This window comes from Tetrao urogallus (assembly GCF_951394365.1).
Source record: "Tetrao urogallus genome assembly, chromosome: 3".
Classification (NCBI taxonomy): Eukaryota; Metazoa; Chordata; class Aves; order Galliformes; family Phasianidae; genus Tetrao; species Tetrao urogallus.
Genome location: NC_136815.1, coordinates 90,967,743 through 90,987,610, shown reverse-complemented (window position 1 = coordinate 90,987,610; position 19,868 = coordinate 90,967,743). Strand labels below are relative to the sequence as shown.

Genomic DNA, 19,868 nt, shown 5'->3' with positions numbered 1-19,868 from the left:
TGTTGCTACAGGTTTGCTGGAAATATGGATTGTTGCCTGAACTATAATTGAATATGAGCTGTTATTGAAATTATTCTGCTCTTCTTGCTTCTGTATTGTGGAATTTGCTGACTTCTCAGCTCTCAGCTCCACAATCACAGAATGGGTTGGAAGGAACCTTAAAGATCATCTAGTTCCAACCCCACTGCCATGAGCAGGGTTGGCACCCACCAGGTCCAAATACCTGTATGTTACATATGGAGCAATGTGTCCCTGCTTCTTCCTGACAGTCGTACAGGTCAGATGGCCAAAAGCAGCTGCTGGGAGAAGATACGAGTAATAAATGGCACAGGGAAGGAGAGAGAAATATTAAAGGAGGATGAAGTAGAAGAACATATATATATGTTTCAACCAATCAAGTAAGTTTTGATGGGAAGATGCTTGCTCCTATCCTTGCGTCGAAAGTGAGAAAAGATTAGGAAAAGATAAAAAGACGATTGTGGCCAAGAAAGAAAAGAATTAAATCTCATGCCTGTACAGAAATGCTGGACAATTATGTCAGGCTATCATGAGTGAATGGAATTTGCCCAGTGCAAAATTAAGGAAAACAACAACACAGAACTCTTTAGACAAAAAGGTGTAACCAAGGAAAATATGTGTTGACCTAGAAACTGACATTTTTGCAGCAGCACGCATAGGTGCAAATTATTATAGTGCTATCCATACCACAACTGTGCTTTTTGATGGTAGCAAAGAGTGTGAATAGTGAAGTGGTAGTGCTGTAGTATGCATGTAAAGTGGTATTAAAAAAAAAAAAAAAGTAGTAGTTCTGTGAATGTTATGGGCATGTCTCTACAGCAGTGAGAGAGAAGAACATGAGTCAGAGGTCTACCTCAAGTTTCTAGTCAGCAGTAGGAAAACCATGCATCACCTCTGAAAGGATGCATTAACTCTGCTGCTGCCACATGCTCTTCTTTGCCAGCTTAGATGAGAAAAATACTTACATAAAACACTTAATATTGTATTCATAATCCAAGCATGTAGTAGCATCTTCATAAGGCTGTTACTGTAGTGGCTTGTGCGCTTCCTTTGCAGCAGTGGCAGGAATCTGGGCTGCATACCAGTGACTAGAATTTCTGCAAAAGAAGCCCACACTTTCTTTGAGAGCTTTGGAGCCATGAACTTTGATGACTAGGATGGGAAGAACTATTCTGCAGATGGAACTTTGATCAGAGAATTTTGTGATAAGGGTGCAGAGAATGGAATGCAGACTGTGCCAGTTCCTCAGAAGCGCCATTTTTCTGAGCTGCAGTTGCTATGGTACTCTGAAGTTACTCGCTATCTGAAAAGATCGGCAGCTCTGTAAGGACTCTGTAGCTAGCTCCATTGCAGTGGGAGAAGTATAGAATGGCTCTGCAGACGTACTGTAACCATGACACTGTAAACCTCTGCAGGGAGGTGTGAATCATACCACGGTTCTGTTCACGTTGAACGCTGCAGTATGACAAAGCATGCAGTTCTACGGAGCAATTGTAGCTGGAGCATTACCAGGTTTGTCTGCAGCACAGACTATATTATGGAAATCCACGTGTGGGCTTTCCAACAGAAGCTGAAGTTCCAGTACTCATTCAGGACCAGAAGCACATGTCACTACCACCTCCCTGCAGTACTGCAGGCAGGATGCAATAGACAGCCAGCTGCTACATTCCTACTTTACACTCTCCAGAAAAAACACCTCTTTTGCGCACCGAGCCCAAAGCACAGGACCATTCTGTTCTTTCCCTTCTGCTTGACCAATGCAAATTTGTCTGAAATGCGGCCGGTACAGGGAGGAGACACAGCTGTGAAGCACATTGCCGAGCAAGCAGCCGACTAACTGCTAGCGCTAGCATTGCTTTGTCGCTGTTACGGTTCCTTTCTTGCTCCCTGTCAGTCTCAAAACTCCCGACTTTCCGTTCATTACGGTGCCGGCAGACACGGCCCGCTTCGCCCTGCGGAGTCCGGCGAGCGCCCTGCCCCGCCCTCGAACTCTCTCCCCGGCCCGCCCTTACCCCTCGCACCGCCCCTCGTGCCCGCCCGCTCAGTGCGGCTGCGCGCTCAGCTCCGCTCAGCCGAGGGGGAGTTGGCGGTGCCGGGGCGCGTGCGCGGCCGCCAGGAAGCTGGACCTTGGGGGGGGGGGGGCGGGAGCGGGAGGAAAGCGTTGGCATGGCGGAGGCGCGGCCCAATACAGGTAAGTGTGATTATTGCGTTCGGGGGGGGGGTCGGGGAAGGGGCCGGCGGGCTGAGCGGGACGCGGGGAGGAGGAGCACGCGTCGCTCCGCGGCAGCGTTGGCGGGCGGAGGGCAGAGCTGCGGGCTTGGCAGCCGAACGCCGGCTGTCGGGTTGTCCGGGCGGAGCAGCACCTGTTGTTACTGCTTCTCAGGCCGCCATTATCCCCCCGTTGCTCCCCGTGCTTGCCGTGCTCTGCAGAGGGCGGTGCTACTGACCTGCTCCTGTTGCACGGCCATTCATAGCACTGTGGTGTGCAGGGTGTTTCCGTGTGTAGTCTTGCACGGGTTCAAGAGATGTCTGAGATGCTGCTGGTGAGTATTCCTGTCCCCTCCAGTGCCCTGCGGGTGACAAAGCAGAGCGAGTGCCACGTGAAGAAGGGTTAAGGAACCCAACCTGGGATGGAATTGAATGCCACAAGAAGAAGAAACTGTTTTTTCGTTTGTTTGTGTCCAATGCTGGTTTTTAAGGTGCAGGATTAGATTAACTTTTTGTTTTTACTGGACGTGGTTGCTGTGGAGGAGGAGCGACCCTTCAAGATGCCTGTTCCAGCCTAGCATTTAACGACATGTGGTGTCTTATGGGCACTTAGTAGAAGAATTCTTATGCAATTGTGTCTTGGGTATGTAAATAGAAATAATGCATGTACGGAGACGTTCATGCTACTTACTGCTTTCATCACATCTTCTGTTTCTCTTGTGATTTGGATAGACTTTTTGGTTAATCAGTATCACTTTGGGCTCACCCGATGAGCTGCCTACCTCCTCTCAGCGTTAATGAGGTTGTTAAGTTTCTGTCAGGTACTGAGTGCTGGATTCGAATGGCTGGGGATGAAGAAGAAAATACAAGTCTCTGCTTTTGCAGCACTCTGAAGTTAATTCAGATTAAGCATATGATTAGTTTATATTTCAGATACTATCTTCAGTCTTATCTGTTCTTAGCACCCGGGCTAAGAACAGGGAAGGGTAATCTGTGTTCATTTTTGATGTTTTGAAGATGGGCCTTCATGAGGGAAGTGGGATAGTCCATGATTTGGAGTGTAGAGCCGATAGATTCAGGAAAGGGAAGGTAGTGCAGGCAGCTGTTTGCTTGTCTGTTCATCTTCCATGCTACCAGACTGAGGCAGCTCTCACTGTCAAATCCTTTATGCAGTGCTGCATATGCATTTGGAATAAAGAGCCCTTAACAGGTGCATGAAGCTAAATAGCATTGCTTTTTAAAAAAGTTAAATTAATTTGGGCAATACAGTGTTTATGCTTTAAAATATGTAAGCTGACACGGGTATTGTCAGATGGCATTAAGTTCTGGAGTTTTTTCCATTTTAGAGTAATACCGTGTTATCAAGCCCGACTCTTTAGGTATTTTTGGTTGTGCTTACGTGGATTAACATGCAAACTAGCTTTTGCCCTGGATTGAGTGTATGATTTTAAGACCTGAAATGTGAAATATATTTTCAGTCACAAATTATATCATGGAAGCAGTTGATGTCAAAGAACAGCTGTTTGGGGTCTGTTTAGATGTGTAACCTGTATAAGACATTTTGCTAATAGTAAATGGTTATTGAGACCCAGAGGATAAGAAGAGTGTAAGAAACAAAGCAGTTGTGTGGTGATTATTTACATTTATATACCTTTCCTTTGGGGGGTTGGACTTGACAATCTCTGGAGGTCCCTTCCAGCCCCTACAATTCTGTGATTCTGATTCTAGTTTCCAGCCTTATGCACCTAGAAGGCATATTCCAAGTGAGAGGCTATATTATTTAATAGTCATTACAGATTTCTTCCCCATGAGTAGCTGTAGTTGCTTTTGGTTGTAGCTTAGTTCTTTTGCTTTCACAATGACAACTAGTTTTGTTTTCTCATACAGCATGGTATTAAAATAAAGGTATCAGGAGGTGCTATAAAGTGCTGAGCATACAGTGGTGGTGAACAGGAAGTGAAAGCTCATCATGCATTTCATCCTTAGGAAAAACTTATTCTGTAGTAGATACTCTTAGACTTGTGAGGTTTCATATCTTATCCCAACTTAATATTTCTCCCATGTAGTCTTCAAATGGACTGGCCAAAACTTCACATTTCATTTAAAGTGTGGATGCACTGAATTTGGACAAATACATAAAATGACAAAAACACAGCAACATGCACAAATACACTTTGGGTACCAATTGACTGTCAGGCAGCTCAACAGAGAGGAATCTTGGGGTCCTTGGTAGACAATAAGCTGAATATGAGCCAGAAATGAAAACGTGCTGCAAAGATGACCAACAGTAACCTAAACTGCCTTAGAAAGAATGTTGCCAGCAGGTCAAGGGAGATGATCCTTTCTCAGTGCTGATGAGGCAGTATCTGGAATGCTGTATCCAGCTGTGGGCTCCCAGTACAAAGAAGATGGGGCTTACTGGAAACTCACACCCAGCATTGGGCCATGGAGCTGAAGTCATACGAACACTTCCATAAGAAGACGGTCTGACAGAGCTGGGACTGTTCAGTCTGGAGGAGAGAAGGCTTGCACAGAGGGAGTAAAGAATAGGGATTCAAATTCTTCTGAGTGTTGCTGAGTGAAACGGTAAGAAGTAAGAGGTACAAATTGGCATGAAATTTTGTCTGAACACAAGAACACTTTTCACTGTGTGGGTTGTCAAACCTTAGAAGAGGTTGTAGAGAGGCTGCGAAATATTTATCCTTGGAGATACTTGAATCATGATTGAACAGTTTGAAAGGAGTGTTTGGGCTGTTGATGGTCTGGAGAATTCCTTTCCAACCTCAACCATTCAGTAATTCTGTGATAATGATATTTTGTATGTTATTCTTTTTTAAATTTCTGGTAAGAATTGTGGGAAGGGAGCATATCTCTTTATTAAGTCATAGAATGGCCTGGGTTGCAAAGGAGCACAATGCTCACCCAGTTCCAACCCCCTGCTGTGTGCAGGTCGCCAACCAGCAGACCAGGCTGCCCAGAGCCACATCCAGCCTGGCCTTGAATGCCTGCAGGGATGGGGCATCCACAGCCTCCTTGGGCAACCTGTTCCAGTGCCTCACCACCTCTGGGGGAAAAACTTCCTCCTCATATCCAACCCAAACCTCCCCTGTCTCAGTTTAAAACCATTCCCCTTGTCCTATCACCATCCACCCTCACAAACAGCCGTTCCCCCTCCTGTTTCTATGCTCCCTTCAAGCACTGGAAGGCCACCATGAGGTCTCCCACAGCCTTCTCTTCTCCAAGCTGAACAAGCCCAGTTCCCTCAGCCTTTCCTCACAGCAGAGCTGCTCCAGCCCTCTGCTCATCTTAGTGGCCCTCCCATGGACTTTTTCTAAGAGCTCTGCATCTTTCCTGTGCTGGGGGCCCCAGGCCTGGATGCAGCGCTGCAGATGGGGCCTCACAAGAGCTGAGCAGAGGGGGACGATCACCTCCCTCTTCCTGCTGGCCACCTATCACAATTGGAATGAACAGTGAGTTTTGGACAGGCAGATCATTTTGCATGAAAATGGATTGCACTTCTTGATTCTTCAAGCCTGAAACAATCTGAGTGCTATTAAAGAAGAAATCCAACCTTCTGTCAATCTGCACATTCTCTGTAAATTATAGCATGCAGTAGGTGAATACTGTTACATAAAATGTCCAAAGAAGACAGAAAATATTAAGGTGGTTGTTCTGGGGGCGTTTAGCCTTTTCCTCACAAATTGGGAAGCCTCAGAATTTCTATAATATGCTATTCGTGGTGGCTTTTTTTTGTTGTTTCTTTTCCTGCTACAGTGTAATACAGGTGCTATAAAATCTGCATGGATTGTTTTCTTTATAGAGTGTGCATTGAATTCAGCTGATCAGACCATTTTGTATCTGGATACGTGGAGATCTGACACGAGTAAATTAATGTATGCACACTCTGTACTGTCACTGTCTCCAGAAATAATTATTCTTTCAGAATTCTAATTGTTTTGATTTCTGGACAGGTACGTTCGGTTTACTGGGACTTGTGGAAGTGAGAATATAAGCAGAATTTGAAATGATTAGTGATTGCTCAATTGTCTGCTAAATTATCTTCAAGGCTGTTTGTTTCCACTTGTAGATAGTTCTGGTACATTTGACTGCAGTTGAGGAAGATGGAGTTCAACCAATACAATAATAAGTGATTATGGAAGAAATATGTTTTGCCCAAAACCTATACATGTGAGCTCAAAGTTAGTAAGCAGAGTGTTCTAGTTATGTGCTAACATATCTAAGTGTTGGATGGATCTTTGAGAATTTCTACTTCTATCATATTCTCTGTCTTTAGATTTAATTTGGTATTCAGTAACTACATACCAGTCAGCCTCACCTCCATCCCTAGAAAGGTGATGGAACAACTTATCCTTGGCACTGTCTCTAGGCATATCAAGGATAAGAGGGTTCCTAGGGACAGTCAGCATGGCTTCACCAAGGGGAAATCATGCTTAACTGACCTGATAGCCTTTTATGAAGAAATAACCAGGTGGATAGATGGCGGTAAAGCAGTGGGTGTGGTCTATCTTGACTTTAGTAAAGCATTTGATATTGTCTCCCACAGCGCTTTCTCAACTATACTGAGGTAATGTGGTCTGGATGATTGGGTAGTGAGGTGGATTGTGAACTGGCTGAGGAAAGAAGCCAGAGAGCTGTGGTCAATGGGACGGAGTCTAGTTGGAGGCCTGTGTCGAGTGTAGTCCTCCAAGGGTTGGTAGAGGGACTGGTGCAGTGCAATATATTCATCAGCATATATTCATTGGCTGAAGGAATAGAGTGCACAGTCAGCAAGTTTGCTGATGACACCGAACTGGGAGGAGTTGCTGACATGCCAGAAGGCTGTGCTGCCATCCAGCAAGACCTAGACAGGCTGGTAAGCTGGGCAGGGAGAAACGTTATGTTTCATTACAAGGGCAAGTGTAGAGTTTTTCATCTGGGCAAGAACAAGCCCAGGTACCAGTACAGGTTGGGGACTGACCTGCTGGATGCAGCAAAGGGGAAAGGGACCTGGGGGTCCTGTGGACAGCAGGATGACCACGAGCCAGCACTGTGCCCTTGTGGCCAAGAAGGCCAATGGCACCGGGGTGTATTAGAAGGGGTGTGGTTAGTAGGTCCAGAGAGGTCCTCCTCCCCTCTACTGTGTCCTGGTGAGAACACATCTGGAGTACTGTGTCAGTTCAAGGACAGGGAACTGCTGGAGAGAGCCCAGCACAGAGCCACAAAGACGATTAAGGGCGTGGAGCAGCTCCCTTACGAGAGGCTGAGGGAGCTGGGTCTCTAGTTTGGAGGAGAATGAGGGGTGTCCTCGTTAATGTTTATAAGTATGTAAAGGTGAGTGTCAGGAGGATGGAGCCAGGCTCTTCTCAGTGACATCCAGTGATGGGGCAAGGGGCAGTAGGTGCAAGCTGGGACACAGCAGGTTCCACAAAAATATGGGAAAACCTTCATGGTGAGGATAACAGAACACTGGACCAGGCTGCCCAGAGAGCTTGTGGGGTCTCCTTCTCTGGAGACATTCAAAACCCGCCTCAAGTTCTTGTGTGACCTAACCTAGGTGTTCCTGCTCTGGCAGGGATTGGACTAGATGATCTTTTGAGGTACCTTCCAATCCCTGACGTTCTGTGATGTTTCCTTTGCTCATCTCAAAACTTTCAGGATCTTAATGGATGACAGTACAAACAGATGAATAGCTTCCTACTGCTAGTAATACAGCTTTACCCCAGACCCTGATGTCCTTTTTTATTTTACCTCTGCCGTGTCCTTTGAGGAGCCTCTATAAGCCAAATCCACAGGCAGTGACCTGATGGCACAGGAAGAATCTTAAGCTCACATAGCTTATAAATTACGAGTGCTTGTTTAGTCAGAAGTCAGAAAGACTGGTACTAATCAGGATAGTATGTTTAGTATCAATTTTGTGGTTATCTGAAACTTCAGAAGGAGAATCTAGTTTTGTTGTGGTTTTTTTTGTTGTTGTTTTGTTTCCCCATCCAGGAGGTGCAGCTGAATTCAGGAAGAGAAGTACCACTTCTGACACCTAAAAGTCTGCATGGTGGACTCTTTTAGCCAGTAGATTTTTTTTTAGGAGGGATTTCTTTATAATTTTGCATTCATAATCATCTACTTGATACAGCATCTGCAGGATGCATTAAAGCACCTTGTGTAATGTTTCTTCAGTTTACTTTAGCTTGCTGAAAGTATGGAACTTCGATTATTTTGTGGAAATACAGGCTGGAATTTAGCTCTGAGTATTTCTTTTTTCTCATGGGACTTTTGTGTATGTACATATAGGTATACCAGAGGATATCTGAGTCATTGTTAGTTATTGATTATTGTACATGTGTATGTATTCTGCTGTTTCTGGTCATGGCAGAGAGAGATCAGTTGTATTTTCTTTTTATTTGAATTTACCACTTGTATGCAATTTTTTAAAGAATGTAAAAGCTGGCAGTAAGAATAAGATTTCTATTCATGGGTAACATAAAATATCTTAATGAATTATTCATATTTTTGGAGGTGCGTTTAAATATCTGGTTCCTGGCTTCCCATCTGTTTCTTCAAACTTATATATTATTTGGGAGGTGCTTTTAAAAGCCCCCACACTGTAAAGGAATGTTTGCTAATGTTCAGACGTAATGTCTTGTGTCTGTGCTCATTGCCTCTTGTTCTCTCTCTGAACACCGCTTAATAGACCTTATCTCTGTCCTTGTTACACCCTTGCTTCAGAGCTACACTGATGAGATCTAACCTCAGCTAAAGTGTCCCAGCTCTCTCAGCCTTGATTCAAAGGGGGGGATATTCCAGACATCTATCATCTTCATGGTCTTTGGTTAGACTCTCTGATATGTCCACGTCCCTTTTCTGCTAGGGAGCCCAGAACTGAAAGCAGTATTCCAGGTATGGCCTAATCAGAGCAAAGTAAAAGGTAAGAATCACTGCTGTCCACCTGCTGGTAGAATTTACCTGCTACAGCCCAGAATACTCTTAGATTTCATAGGGGCAGATGCACATTGCTGACTCATGCCCAACTTGGCATCCATCAGGATCCCCAAGTCTCTTTCTGCAAAGCTGCTTTCCTGCTGGGTGGCACTTTGTATGACTTTGTGCCTGGGGTTGTTCCCTTCAGAGGTGCAAAATTTTTTGCTTCCCCTTGTGAAATTACATGAAGTTTCTGTCAGCCATTTCTTCAGCCTGTCGAGGTCCCTCTGGGTAACAGCATGACCCTGTGGCATATCAGCCATTGTTCCCAGTTCTGTGTCACCTGCTCCATCATCTAGGATCTGGACTGGACCCAATCCTGACCCCTGGGGTACGTTCCTAGTTAGTGGCCTCCACTTAGACTCTGTGCCATTGATCACCACTCTGCTATTGGTGTGCTTTCCATTGCATTACAGCGTTACGACCTGTAGTTTTTTGTCCCTCTTCTTGAGGATGATAGTGATGTTTGCTTTCCCTCTAGTCTCCAGGTACTTCTCCAAATCACCACGATCAATCAAGAATTATTGAGAGTGGCTTCACAGTGACATCAGGCAGCTCATTCAGCACTTGTGTGTGCATTCAATCAGGGCCCATGGAAGTATATATTTTGCTTACTTAAGTATTCCCTGCCGTATTTTGCTTCCCTTGAGCATGGGTTCCTTGCTGCAGTTTTTCCTTGTCTCGAGGAGCAGGAATTCCAGAAGGCAAGTCTTTGTAGTAAAGACTGAGGCAAAGGCTTTCAGTACCTCAGCCTTTTTTCTGTGCTGTGTAATAGGTCTTCATCTTCCCCTATTGTTCAGAGGTAGGTACGCATTTTCCCTAGCCTTCCTTTTATCACCTGTAGTAGTTATGGAAGCCCTTGTTGTCTTTGACATTTCTGATAGATTTGTTTGCACTTTGAGCTTTAGGTTTCCTAACTTCAACCCTGGATGTTTGGACAGTTTCTCTGTGCTCCTCCCAAGGTTTCCTGTCCTCACTTCCATCCTCCTTATGCTTCCTTTCTGTGGGCTCCTTGTACATCTATGCAATCCGCCTGACGTTTCTGCCGAACATACTGCTCATTAGGATGGACCAATCCTGAACTTAGAGGACCTGATTCCTGAATGGTCTCTGAGCTTTCTTGGGCTCCTCTTCTTTTCAGGGCATTATTCCATAGGATTCTTCCAAGCAGATCCTTGAAGAAGTTGAAGTCTGCCCTCCTGAAATCCAGAGACATGGTTTTGCTTTTCACCCTCCTTCCTATCTTCAGGTTCACTGCAGTCAAAACTGCCTTTGGCCTTCCCATCGCTAAGAAGATCCTATGAGTTGAGGATGTGGCTCACAATTGATCCTGACTGGATTTCTAAAGTAGGTCTCATTGCTTGGAGCATAAAAAATGACAAAAGAAGACCTCTCTATTAGAAGAATGGTTCATTTTTTTGTGTCAGTACGTGGCTATACAATTTTTTGCTTGCCTGGGCTGCACTGAGTGTGCAGGAATTGTCTTAGCTGCATATAAAATATGTAATATAGTTAATGTATGTGTGTCAGGGACCTAAAGGTTCCTGACTGAAGAATGATCCTGAGATGGAACTAAGTATTCTGACAGTTTTAAGGGAAGTGATATTTTCAGCTACAGCCATTTATCTTGTTTTGTGGGGAGCTGACCTTGCTAGTTTATCCTGCTTTGCAAGAACTTGTTTGCAAGCAGGTGTTCCACTTGTGCTCTGTATCATGTGTTGGCCATGTGGGTGCAGTGTGCAAGTTGGGGGAAAAAACAGACAAACAAACAAAAAAAACCAAAACAAAATTCTGCAGGTCTTGGAGAGGATAAACCAGGAGGGGTGCTGTGGTGATCGAGTGAGGGAAAGTACGCTTTGAAGCAGGGATGCCCTGCTGACACTACATACATACATTGAATCCACTGCTGACATGTTCCTTCTCCTACCTGGTGTTTTGTCTCTCTCAAGGTAAGTAATAGTGTGCTTGCTTAGGGAGCTTCTGTTTTAGCTTACTAGGGTTCATACTGCACTTGCTTAGGAGTTTCTGCTTGCCACTTCCTGGGATTATCTAAAGTGAATGCCTGTGTGTGTGTGACAAGTAAAACTTGTAACCCTCTGTGCTGCCTTGTGTGTGTGCTTGCTTGCCTCCACTCCTGAGACATCCGAGCATACCCTGAAATACATATCTAAGTATCAATTTTTTTAAATGTATTTTTATGTAAACATTACAGAATTGCAGAATCTCCAAGGTTGGAAAAGACCTAGAAGATCACCCAGTCCAACCATCCACTCATCACCAATAGCTCTCACTAAACCACGTCCCTCAACACAACATCCAAACGTTCCTTGAACACCTCCAGGGTCGGTGACTCCACAGCTCCCTGTGCAGCCCATTCCAGTGCCTGACCACTCTTTCAGACAAGTATTATTTCCTAACATCCAGCCTGAATCTCCCCTGGTGCAGCTTGAAACCATTCCCTCCAGTCCTATCACCAGTTACACGAGAGAGGAGGCTGACCCCCAGCTCTACTACAACCTCCCTTCAGGTAGTTATAAAGAGCAATAAGGTTTCCCCTGAGCCTCCTCTTCTCCAGGCTGAACATTCCCAGCTCTTTCAGCCTCTCCTCGTAAGGCCTGTGCTCCAGACCCCTCACCAGCTTTGTTGCCCTCCTTTGAACCCGCTCCAGGGCCTCGATGTCTTTCTTGCAGTGAGGGGCCCAAAATTGGACACAGTACTCAAGGTACTGACCAGAGCAGTGAAAACATAAAACAAGTGGAGGTTTTGACCTGTTTCTGTGAAAACAGTGCATCAGTCTGGTTCAGTGGAAGTGGCTGCAGTTCTTTAGTGAATTCTCAAACGTGTTCATTATGGATTTTTGATGACATTTTACTTGTCCTGTGCTTCATCCTTAAGAACAAATATTTTTACTACCAAAAAAGAGATGGCATGAATAAGGCACAATTGTTAAGTGAGAGCCTTTCAGTATCTAAAGGGGAGCTACAGGAAAGGAGGAGGCAGGCTCTTTAGTAAGGTCTGTAGTGATAGAACAAGGGGAGCTGGCTTCAAGCTCAGGGAGGGTAGATTTAGATTAGATACAAGCAAGAAATCTTTTACAGTGAGAGTGGTGAAGCATTGGAACAGGTGCCCCATCCCTGTAGACTTTCAAGGTGAGGCTGGATAAGGCCCTGGGCAACCTGTTCATTACAGGGGAGTTGGACTAGATGGCCTTCACAGGTCCCTTCCAACTCTAAGGATTCTGTGATGTTTTTCTCTGTTAAGATAGGTCTTACAAAATGACCAGGTATTTCTTTCAGTTGAATGTCTGACTGGAATTCTATACATTCCATGTGAAAAATTTATGGATAATGTATTTATATAATGTGAAAATACATGTAAATATATGAAGTAATGATGATAAATATATGAAGAAATTGATGATTTTTTTATGGTCTTGAAACCTATTCTCAAATTCCTGTATCAAAATAAAAAGCCTAGCTGCATGTTTTTTACTGTTTGCAGGATTGTGTTTAGCCAGCACATCAAAATGCATGAAGTTATTTGTCTTAACTTTAGCATGCCATAGTTTAAGTTTTAATTCAAATGTAGTTATGATTTGAAATGTAGCATAGGTGATTTTCACCTTGAAACACATATTGAATAAGTAAGTGGTCAAATCTACCAAAAATGAAGAATGACTCACTGATTTAGTGTCTTTAAGTTCTGGCACAAATTTTCCAGTTGATTCCGTAAGTGACTTGATTTCATTTCACAAATCACAAAATCATTTTAGCCTTTTACTTTACCTTAACTACCTTCTTTCAGAAAAGTAAATGATGTTCCCGTAATCAGCATCCATACTTGTTTAGAACTGCTGGAATTGATAATGATTTAATCCTTTGGACTTGATGAAATTCACAGATTTAATGATCATTTGTTTGACGTTATCCATTTTTAAAGCATTCACGCATAAATTTTCATGTTGTGTGACACAGTTTTATTTCATCAAATGTTAGTGACTGGTGGCAATTACATTGTCTTCTAACTGTATAATTTCCTCCTTTTTTTATCAGCCATCACAAGGGCACTGTGAGTAGCGCTACCAGTATTTTGTAAAGGGTTAAAGAAAATTGCTCTAGTGCACTTTTTACTGCTTCTTACAGATCACCAGGTTTATTTGTGTCTTTTAATGGTACCAAAGGAACTATTTCTTTAGTGAAATATATTAATCAATAATAACTAAAAAAAAAAAAAAAAAAAAGGCCAGGTGAACCGTATCTGTAGCATCAGTACTTTCATCCAGCACCAAGGCATAACATTTGAAATTAGGCAGCTTTACCCTCCAAATTTCTTTTTATAGGTTCTTCTATTTCTTCTGGCTACATGTCTGCTGAGACATGATTTTAGAAAAATCCATTGCCTTTATCAGGACACACATATACCATACTTTCCATACATTGTTTAATAAGCTCACCAGCAGTAAATACTTTTGATTTTTCTTTTTCAGTCTGATTTACTACCCTGTAACTAACTTTTATATCAGAGTTCATTGGAGTTTTAACTTTTTTAAGACGGTTTTGTTGAGATGACAGACTTTTTTTCAGTTCCACTATTTTGTCTTCATGAAGCATTCCTTGATATTAGTGCATTTGACAGCATGTTTCTGTATGTATCTTTTAAAATAGTGATTTTTGAAAACTGACACTATTTCCTTAGATATTAAGCACAGTGCCATATTACTTGTCTTGACGAAAGTACTAATCTGTCCATATTTTGTTGAATACTCTTCCTTCATCTCCTCCTGCTTTTGAGATACCATTGGGCAGGTTGAAATACTAGTATTGGCCATCAGCTTTTTACTCATCAAGCAGCACAAGCACATGCCTCATTGAATGCGTATGGGTTTCAGTGCAGCAGAACGTGAGAGAAGGCGCAAGAAGTGTCAGCGCTGCAGTGCACCTTCCCTGTGTTCTTGTTTCAGCCCAGAGAGTGCCAGTCACACGTTGATGTTTGACTGTTGATGGGTGCATGAGCAGGGCTGGGCAGGCCCACGCCTTGTGGAAGACAGACAGCCTGGATTGCACTGGGCAGGCTGCGTGGTGAGCTGTGCTAGTTTGTGTGCAGCCTGCAGGTTGGACATGCTTGTCATAATAGAAAAACAGAATATCTTCTGTAATCACTGTACCGTTTAGTATGTTTGTTTACAGATGAGTATAATCAGGGTTCGTGCAAATCTATTGTTACTCTTGAGATGATGGGTTTTTATTTATATTTCAAATTCTTTGTAATATTAAAATTTGAAATTGTATGCAAAAGACTTTTTTTTCTTATGGTGTGTGCACATATGTAATCATGATAGCGGTGACTTATGCCCGTGTTAAACTGACTGGCACTGTACTGTATGCTTACATACTGTGCTGCTTCAGTTGTTTTTCTATTATTTCTTTTTTGTTCTTTCCCATAAAATCATAGGATCACCAAGGTTGGAAAAGATCTCTGTGTCATCTAATCCAATCCACCACATTTCACTAATAAGTCCCTTAGCACAAAATCTATATGTTTCTAGAACTCCTCCAGGGATGGTGACTCAACTCCCTGGGTAGTCTATTCCTGAGCCTAAACACTCTTTTGGAGAAGAAATCTTTCTTGATGCCCAACCTCAGTCTCTTCTAGCACAACTTGAGGCCATTCCCTTTAGCCCTATCCCTGGTTGCACAGGAGAAGTGACTGACCTCTACCTTGCCACAACCTCCTTTCAGGTAGTTGTAGAGAGGTATGAGTCCAGATCCCTCGGTAGGGCCTTCCTATCACTAGGCAGATCAACGCCTCTTGCCAGCATGTGTCATCTGCACACTTACTGAGGGTGCACTGAATGCTCTCATTCAGGTCATTAATAAAGATATTGAACAGGACCAATCCGTGGAGAGCCCCACTCGTGACCAGTCACCAGCTGAATTTAACTCCATCCATCACCATTCTCTGGTCCTGGCCATCCAACCAGTTCTTTATGCAGCAAAGAGTGTACCCGTCCAAGCCATGGGCTTCCAGCTTTGCTAGGCTTGTCTTAATTCAGATGGGGACAGCCTGCTTCTGTGTCCTTAAGACTTCCTTCTTGAGGAGTTTCCAGTCTTCCTGGATCCCTTAAACCATCAGGACTGAATCCTGTGGTTCAATATCTGCCTTCAGGAAGTCCAAGGTAGCAATTGTACCAATCTCCTTCCCAACTTTACCATTAGTCAAGAACTCCACCGTTTTGTAGGTCATCGCCATCTTTGTTTAAAAAAGGCAAGAGAATCTGTGTATCTCAGCTTTAGTTTCTAAAGTTGATTTGTAATTTTTCTGTCTAGCATGGAATTGTTCAGGCCTTTGCCTGTATGGTAATCTTATTTTTAAGGGATGTTTATTTTTTAAATCTTTTGTCTTTCTAATTTGTACTTTTTAGGTGCGTTGAATCTGAATCCTGATGCTGATGATTCCATTTCAGGAGAAAGACTATCTACAGATATAAATTGGATGAAGAAAGATAGGAAAGAATGTAGTAGGAATCAAAATAGAAGAAGTTTATTATGTCCTACTCTGCCTGAAAAAGTTACAGATTATGGAAGCTCTTCCACAAAGCATTATGACGTTTATAATCCAGAAAGTCGATATGGGAATTCTGAAGATTTTCACCAATATTTTGGTACCAGAAGTTCAAAGAATCGTAGTTTTCAAAATCAGAGGTGGCACAGATCAAGGAACGATACCACATGTACTAAAAGTAAGGTAAGACAAAGTACTGCAGAGGCTGCTGCTTGTCCTGGAATTTCAGATGCTGCAAAGCTACCTGGAAGAAGAGCACCTATTAAAGGATACAATGAATTTATCTCCTCAGAGAGTGACAGGGAAGTAGCTAATGCAGATAGCCGAGGAGCAAAGCCAAAGAAGTCACACCTGGTACATGCACCTGGAAGAGGTTTCAGGGAGAAGGGAAAGCAAGTGCATGAGCGAGAGAAGAGAATGAGCTCTAAACAGAAAGTAGAGCTTTTTGAAAATACTCCATCTTTGGATTTGACTCAGTCGGACTCTTCAGAATCTTCTGCTGGGAAGGCATTCAGTGAGGCACCAATTGGTAGTGGGGATGAGCAGAAAGGCTACAATTATGTAAACAAAAGATATCCCCGGAAGCCTATGTGGAATAAACCCCCGATGGAGAAAGAGTATCAGAAGAGACATGATTCTCACCATAGCAAAAATACAAAAGCGAGTAAGAAGTCTTCTCTTGCGTGCACTGCAAAAGATAAAAATGAGAGGAAGAAAGAATTCTCTGACCACAAAAATGATGAAAATGTGACCAGTGAGATCAGAAATGAATTGCTTGAGTCTGCGAGATGTAATGGAAGAAAGTTCTTGCTGAAGGGGGATCAAGCACCTTCCCTTAATTTCAGCTGGACCCAGTACTGGAAAAAACAAAGTGATATACCAAAAAACAAAGAAACTCATACAGGTAACCTTTATAAATTATCTTGTACTCAGGTATTAAAGATTCAATCTTAAGTAGTTTATTCTGCCTTTAAATTTGACTAGTTGATGTTGCTTGTTATTTCATGTGAGTGTAGTATCAATTTCTTGGGGTAAATGTGGGGCTTCTGTGTAGGCAGGTGGTTTGTAAATTTTGTAGAAAAGAACATGTATGTTTTTAAATATTTTTCTTCTACCAGAATGCAAGTGATGCCTATCAGGTGTCATGTTTAAAAAAAAAAAAAAAAGTACAAGAAAGGATTCTGAACATTTTGAGTCTTGAGAGGAGCAGTCCTGAAATTCATTTTTTGCATAATAATTTGTCTTATGTTTTATGTAAGAGCAGGAGCATCTGAGGACGACTGCGTTCTGTTCATAACTTTTTTTCTTGCTGTATTTATTTAGAATGGTAGTATGAAAAGCTAATTAGAAATAGAGAATGTGTCTGACTATTTTCTTGTTGTTTGAGAGCAGAATCATGTGCAGTTGATAGTGGGAAGTGCACTCTTACATTTTTGCTCCCTAATTGAATTTTGTGCCATCTCAAGCGGTTAGGAACTTAAAAGATGAAGTGTAAGGTAACTCCGGTAAGAGGCTCTCATCCTTTGAGAGATGCTCAAAAATCAGAAGCTTCCTTGATCCTTTGTAACTCTGCAGGAGCCTGATGATCTACTTGAATCATAAAATTGAAGATGTCTCAGTCTTTCTCCTGGCCTTATTCTTAAATGAAAAACATACTATGTAATAACCAGAAAAAGGCAGTGGTCTTCTACTGGAAGTTTAAGGATCTTTCCACAATTGCAGCATTTCTTTGCTTGCCTGAATTGGGAGCTGTTTTGGAAAACACTATATACTGCCACTGTTTTTAGGGACAGTCTTTCTAGCTGTTTAAAGGACAGCCATCCTCTCTGTGGACAATATAGTTCTGCTCTCACAGAGGTAAGTAAGGAAGTAGGTTTTGGTAAGGATGTTTTCTTTACAGCAGCTAAAATTCATAGGGTACTGAATGTGGAAATGTCTGTTAACTCTAAATCTTGTGGTGCTTGATATGGGATGGCTAGAAGAGATGCTTGAAAGAATATATCCTATTAAGGATGGCAAACACTCCTAGTGATTGCAAGTTTCCAGAAATCCGTAGCTGTGCTATCAGTTGTGCGGTACAAAACGCTTCTGAATTTCTAGTCATTTTTCTTATGTCAGTTTCATTTTTCTTCTTTGTTGTGGGTTCCAACTTCCCTCGTATTGGTACTATGTAAAAAAGTACATAATTGAAATTCTGCTAACATAGATTAAGCCACATTTTTCGTAAGTATGTGTATGTGTATCTTGATAGGAGTGTTAATCTGGCAGAATTGAGTTAAGCAAATACAATAAAGTTACAACTCATCTAAGTTTCAGGCTTTCATCTTTCATTTAGAAATCTTGCTTTATTTTTAAAACGCTTTTTCATGTTCTTTCGTTTGGCTCTAAGAGCCTTACATTTTGGCCATTGTCTCCCAGCAGTTCCACCCCTAAAGTGATTTATGAAGGTTTCTGTAATGTTACTTCCAGTATTAGTTGTGTAGTCTTCCAGAGAGGATGATAATTTAATTTTGAGACTTCTGTAGTTCATAAGCTTCAAGATTTTTGTTGTAAACTTTATATGAAATTAGACTTTCTATAGAAAGTGAGTAAAATACTTCTTGCAAGTTTAAGACTATTTTTTTTTTTTTTTTTGTAAGATCACAACACAATTGTTGTGATTCATTTCATCAGCAAGAATTACTGTTACCAGTGCTGTGGGAGTCTGTACTACCTTTCCCTACTCTAAGCTAGAGAAATCAAGTATCTTCCAGAAGTAAGCTATTACCTTACTTTTAGCCACAAAGGAAAAAGAAGTTATGCTAATATTTACATAAAGTCTTGGAATTTTATTTCTCAGATAACTGAAGCTTTGTATGCAAGTAACATATTTTATTTGCAGGGTCTTTGATTGAGCAGCTGACAACAGAGAAGTATGAATGTATGGTATGTTGTGAGGTCGTCCGAATAGTAGCACCTGTGTGGAGCTGCCAGAATTGCTACCATGTATTTCACCTGAATTGTATTAAGAAGTGGGCAAGATCACCAGCTTCTCAAGCTGAAGGTAGGTGTTCTCTGTGCACGTTTTCTCTCAAATATGCATAATAGTAAAATTTGTTTTCTATATGTAAAACTGGTTCGAAATGTTTCCTGATCAAGGTAACTAGTAAGCAGAAAACAAAGCAAGTTTTAAATTAGAAATGTTTTTTAGGGTTCTTTGGATGCTTCATATAATCCTCTTGGCTATTTTCTTTCTAGTACTCTGACTAAAACTTATTTCTAGGTTTGGATACTTGAATGAATGATACTCAATGAAATCAGTGCATCAAGATGCAAAACTGGCTGCTTTTCTACGCGCAAAGAAATCCCTTTCTCTTATCCTTTCTCTTATCAGCTTATTGCTTGATCAGAGCACTAACTGTGCAAAGGAGGTTTTCCTTGTTTCTCAAGATAGTGACTTTGGGTGCTTTGAATACTGTCAGCGTTTCAGTTGATCCTATTGTTTAGCCATTTGCTTTTCTTTTAAGAATTTGTGAAGTATGTATGTCACTAGATCTTGTGTGTGAGAGAACTAGAGATAATCACAAACAGACGTGGTTAAAGATATGGTGTCAGTAGAACAGATTCTATAGCTGCAGTAAGGATTGATGCTGTACTCTCAGGATTAAGAATTTTTACTTGTGTTCATGATGAAGAATTTTGCTTCAGAGTATAGTTTCTTTATAGTAGGCTACTTCAGTATAGATTCTACTTTTCAAGCTTTGTATGATGTTGATGAATTCAACAGAATTCCAGCAATAATTATTCTGTATCATAAGAGAAATAGGACAGTCATCTACTTACCTCAACAGTATGATGTTTTTTTAGAAGAAGGAAACTGGTGTTTTTGTGGTGGAGATTGATTTTAAATGTGCAGAACTAAGTAGAAATTCTAGGATGGGTCAGCTAATATCAGCACCTGAACTTTGGAGCTGCTCCACTGCATGTCTGGCTTAGTGAGAATCTTTATTTCATGAAGATCAATATTGAGTGTTCTTTCCTCAGTGTTTTTGAAGCAACCAAATGTTTCAGTGAAAGTGTCCCTCCGTTTGGGGTTTTACAGCATCTGTCATTCTTGTAAAGCATAA

General features: G+C 42.0%; 1 protein-coding gene across 1 annotated transcript in view; it reads left to right on the top strand.

The window, feature by feature from the left end:
- Positions 1-282: 282 nt before the first annotated feature.
- Positions 283-19,868, top strand: part of NFX1 (nuclear transcription factor, X-box binding 1) — a gene marked incomplete at both ends in the record, with an annotated part of 70,753 nt that continues 51,167 nt past the window's right edge. Inside the window, 5 exons of the mRNA XM_079533922.1 lie at positions 283-398; positions 1,913-2,209; positions 5,596-5,696; positions 15,623-16,666; positions 18,644-18,805. Coding sequence (XP_079390048.1) covers positions 283-398; positions 1,913-2,209; positions 5,596-5,696; positions 15,623-16,666; positions 18,644-18,805 — 1,720 coding nt within the window. The remainder of the gene's footprint in view (positions 399-1,912; positions 2,210-5,595; positions 5,697-15,622; positions 16,667-18,643; positions 18,806-19,868) is intronic.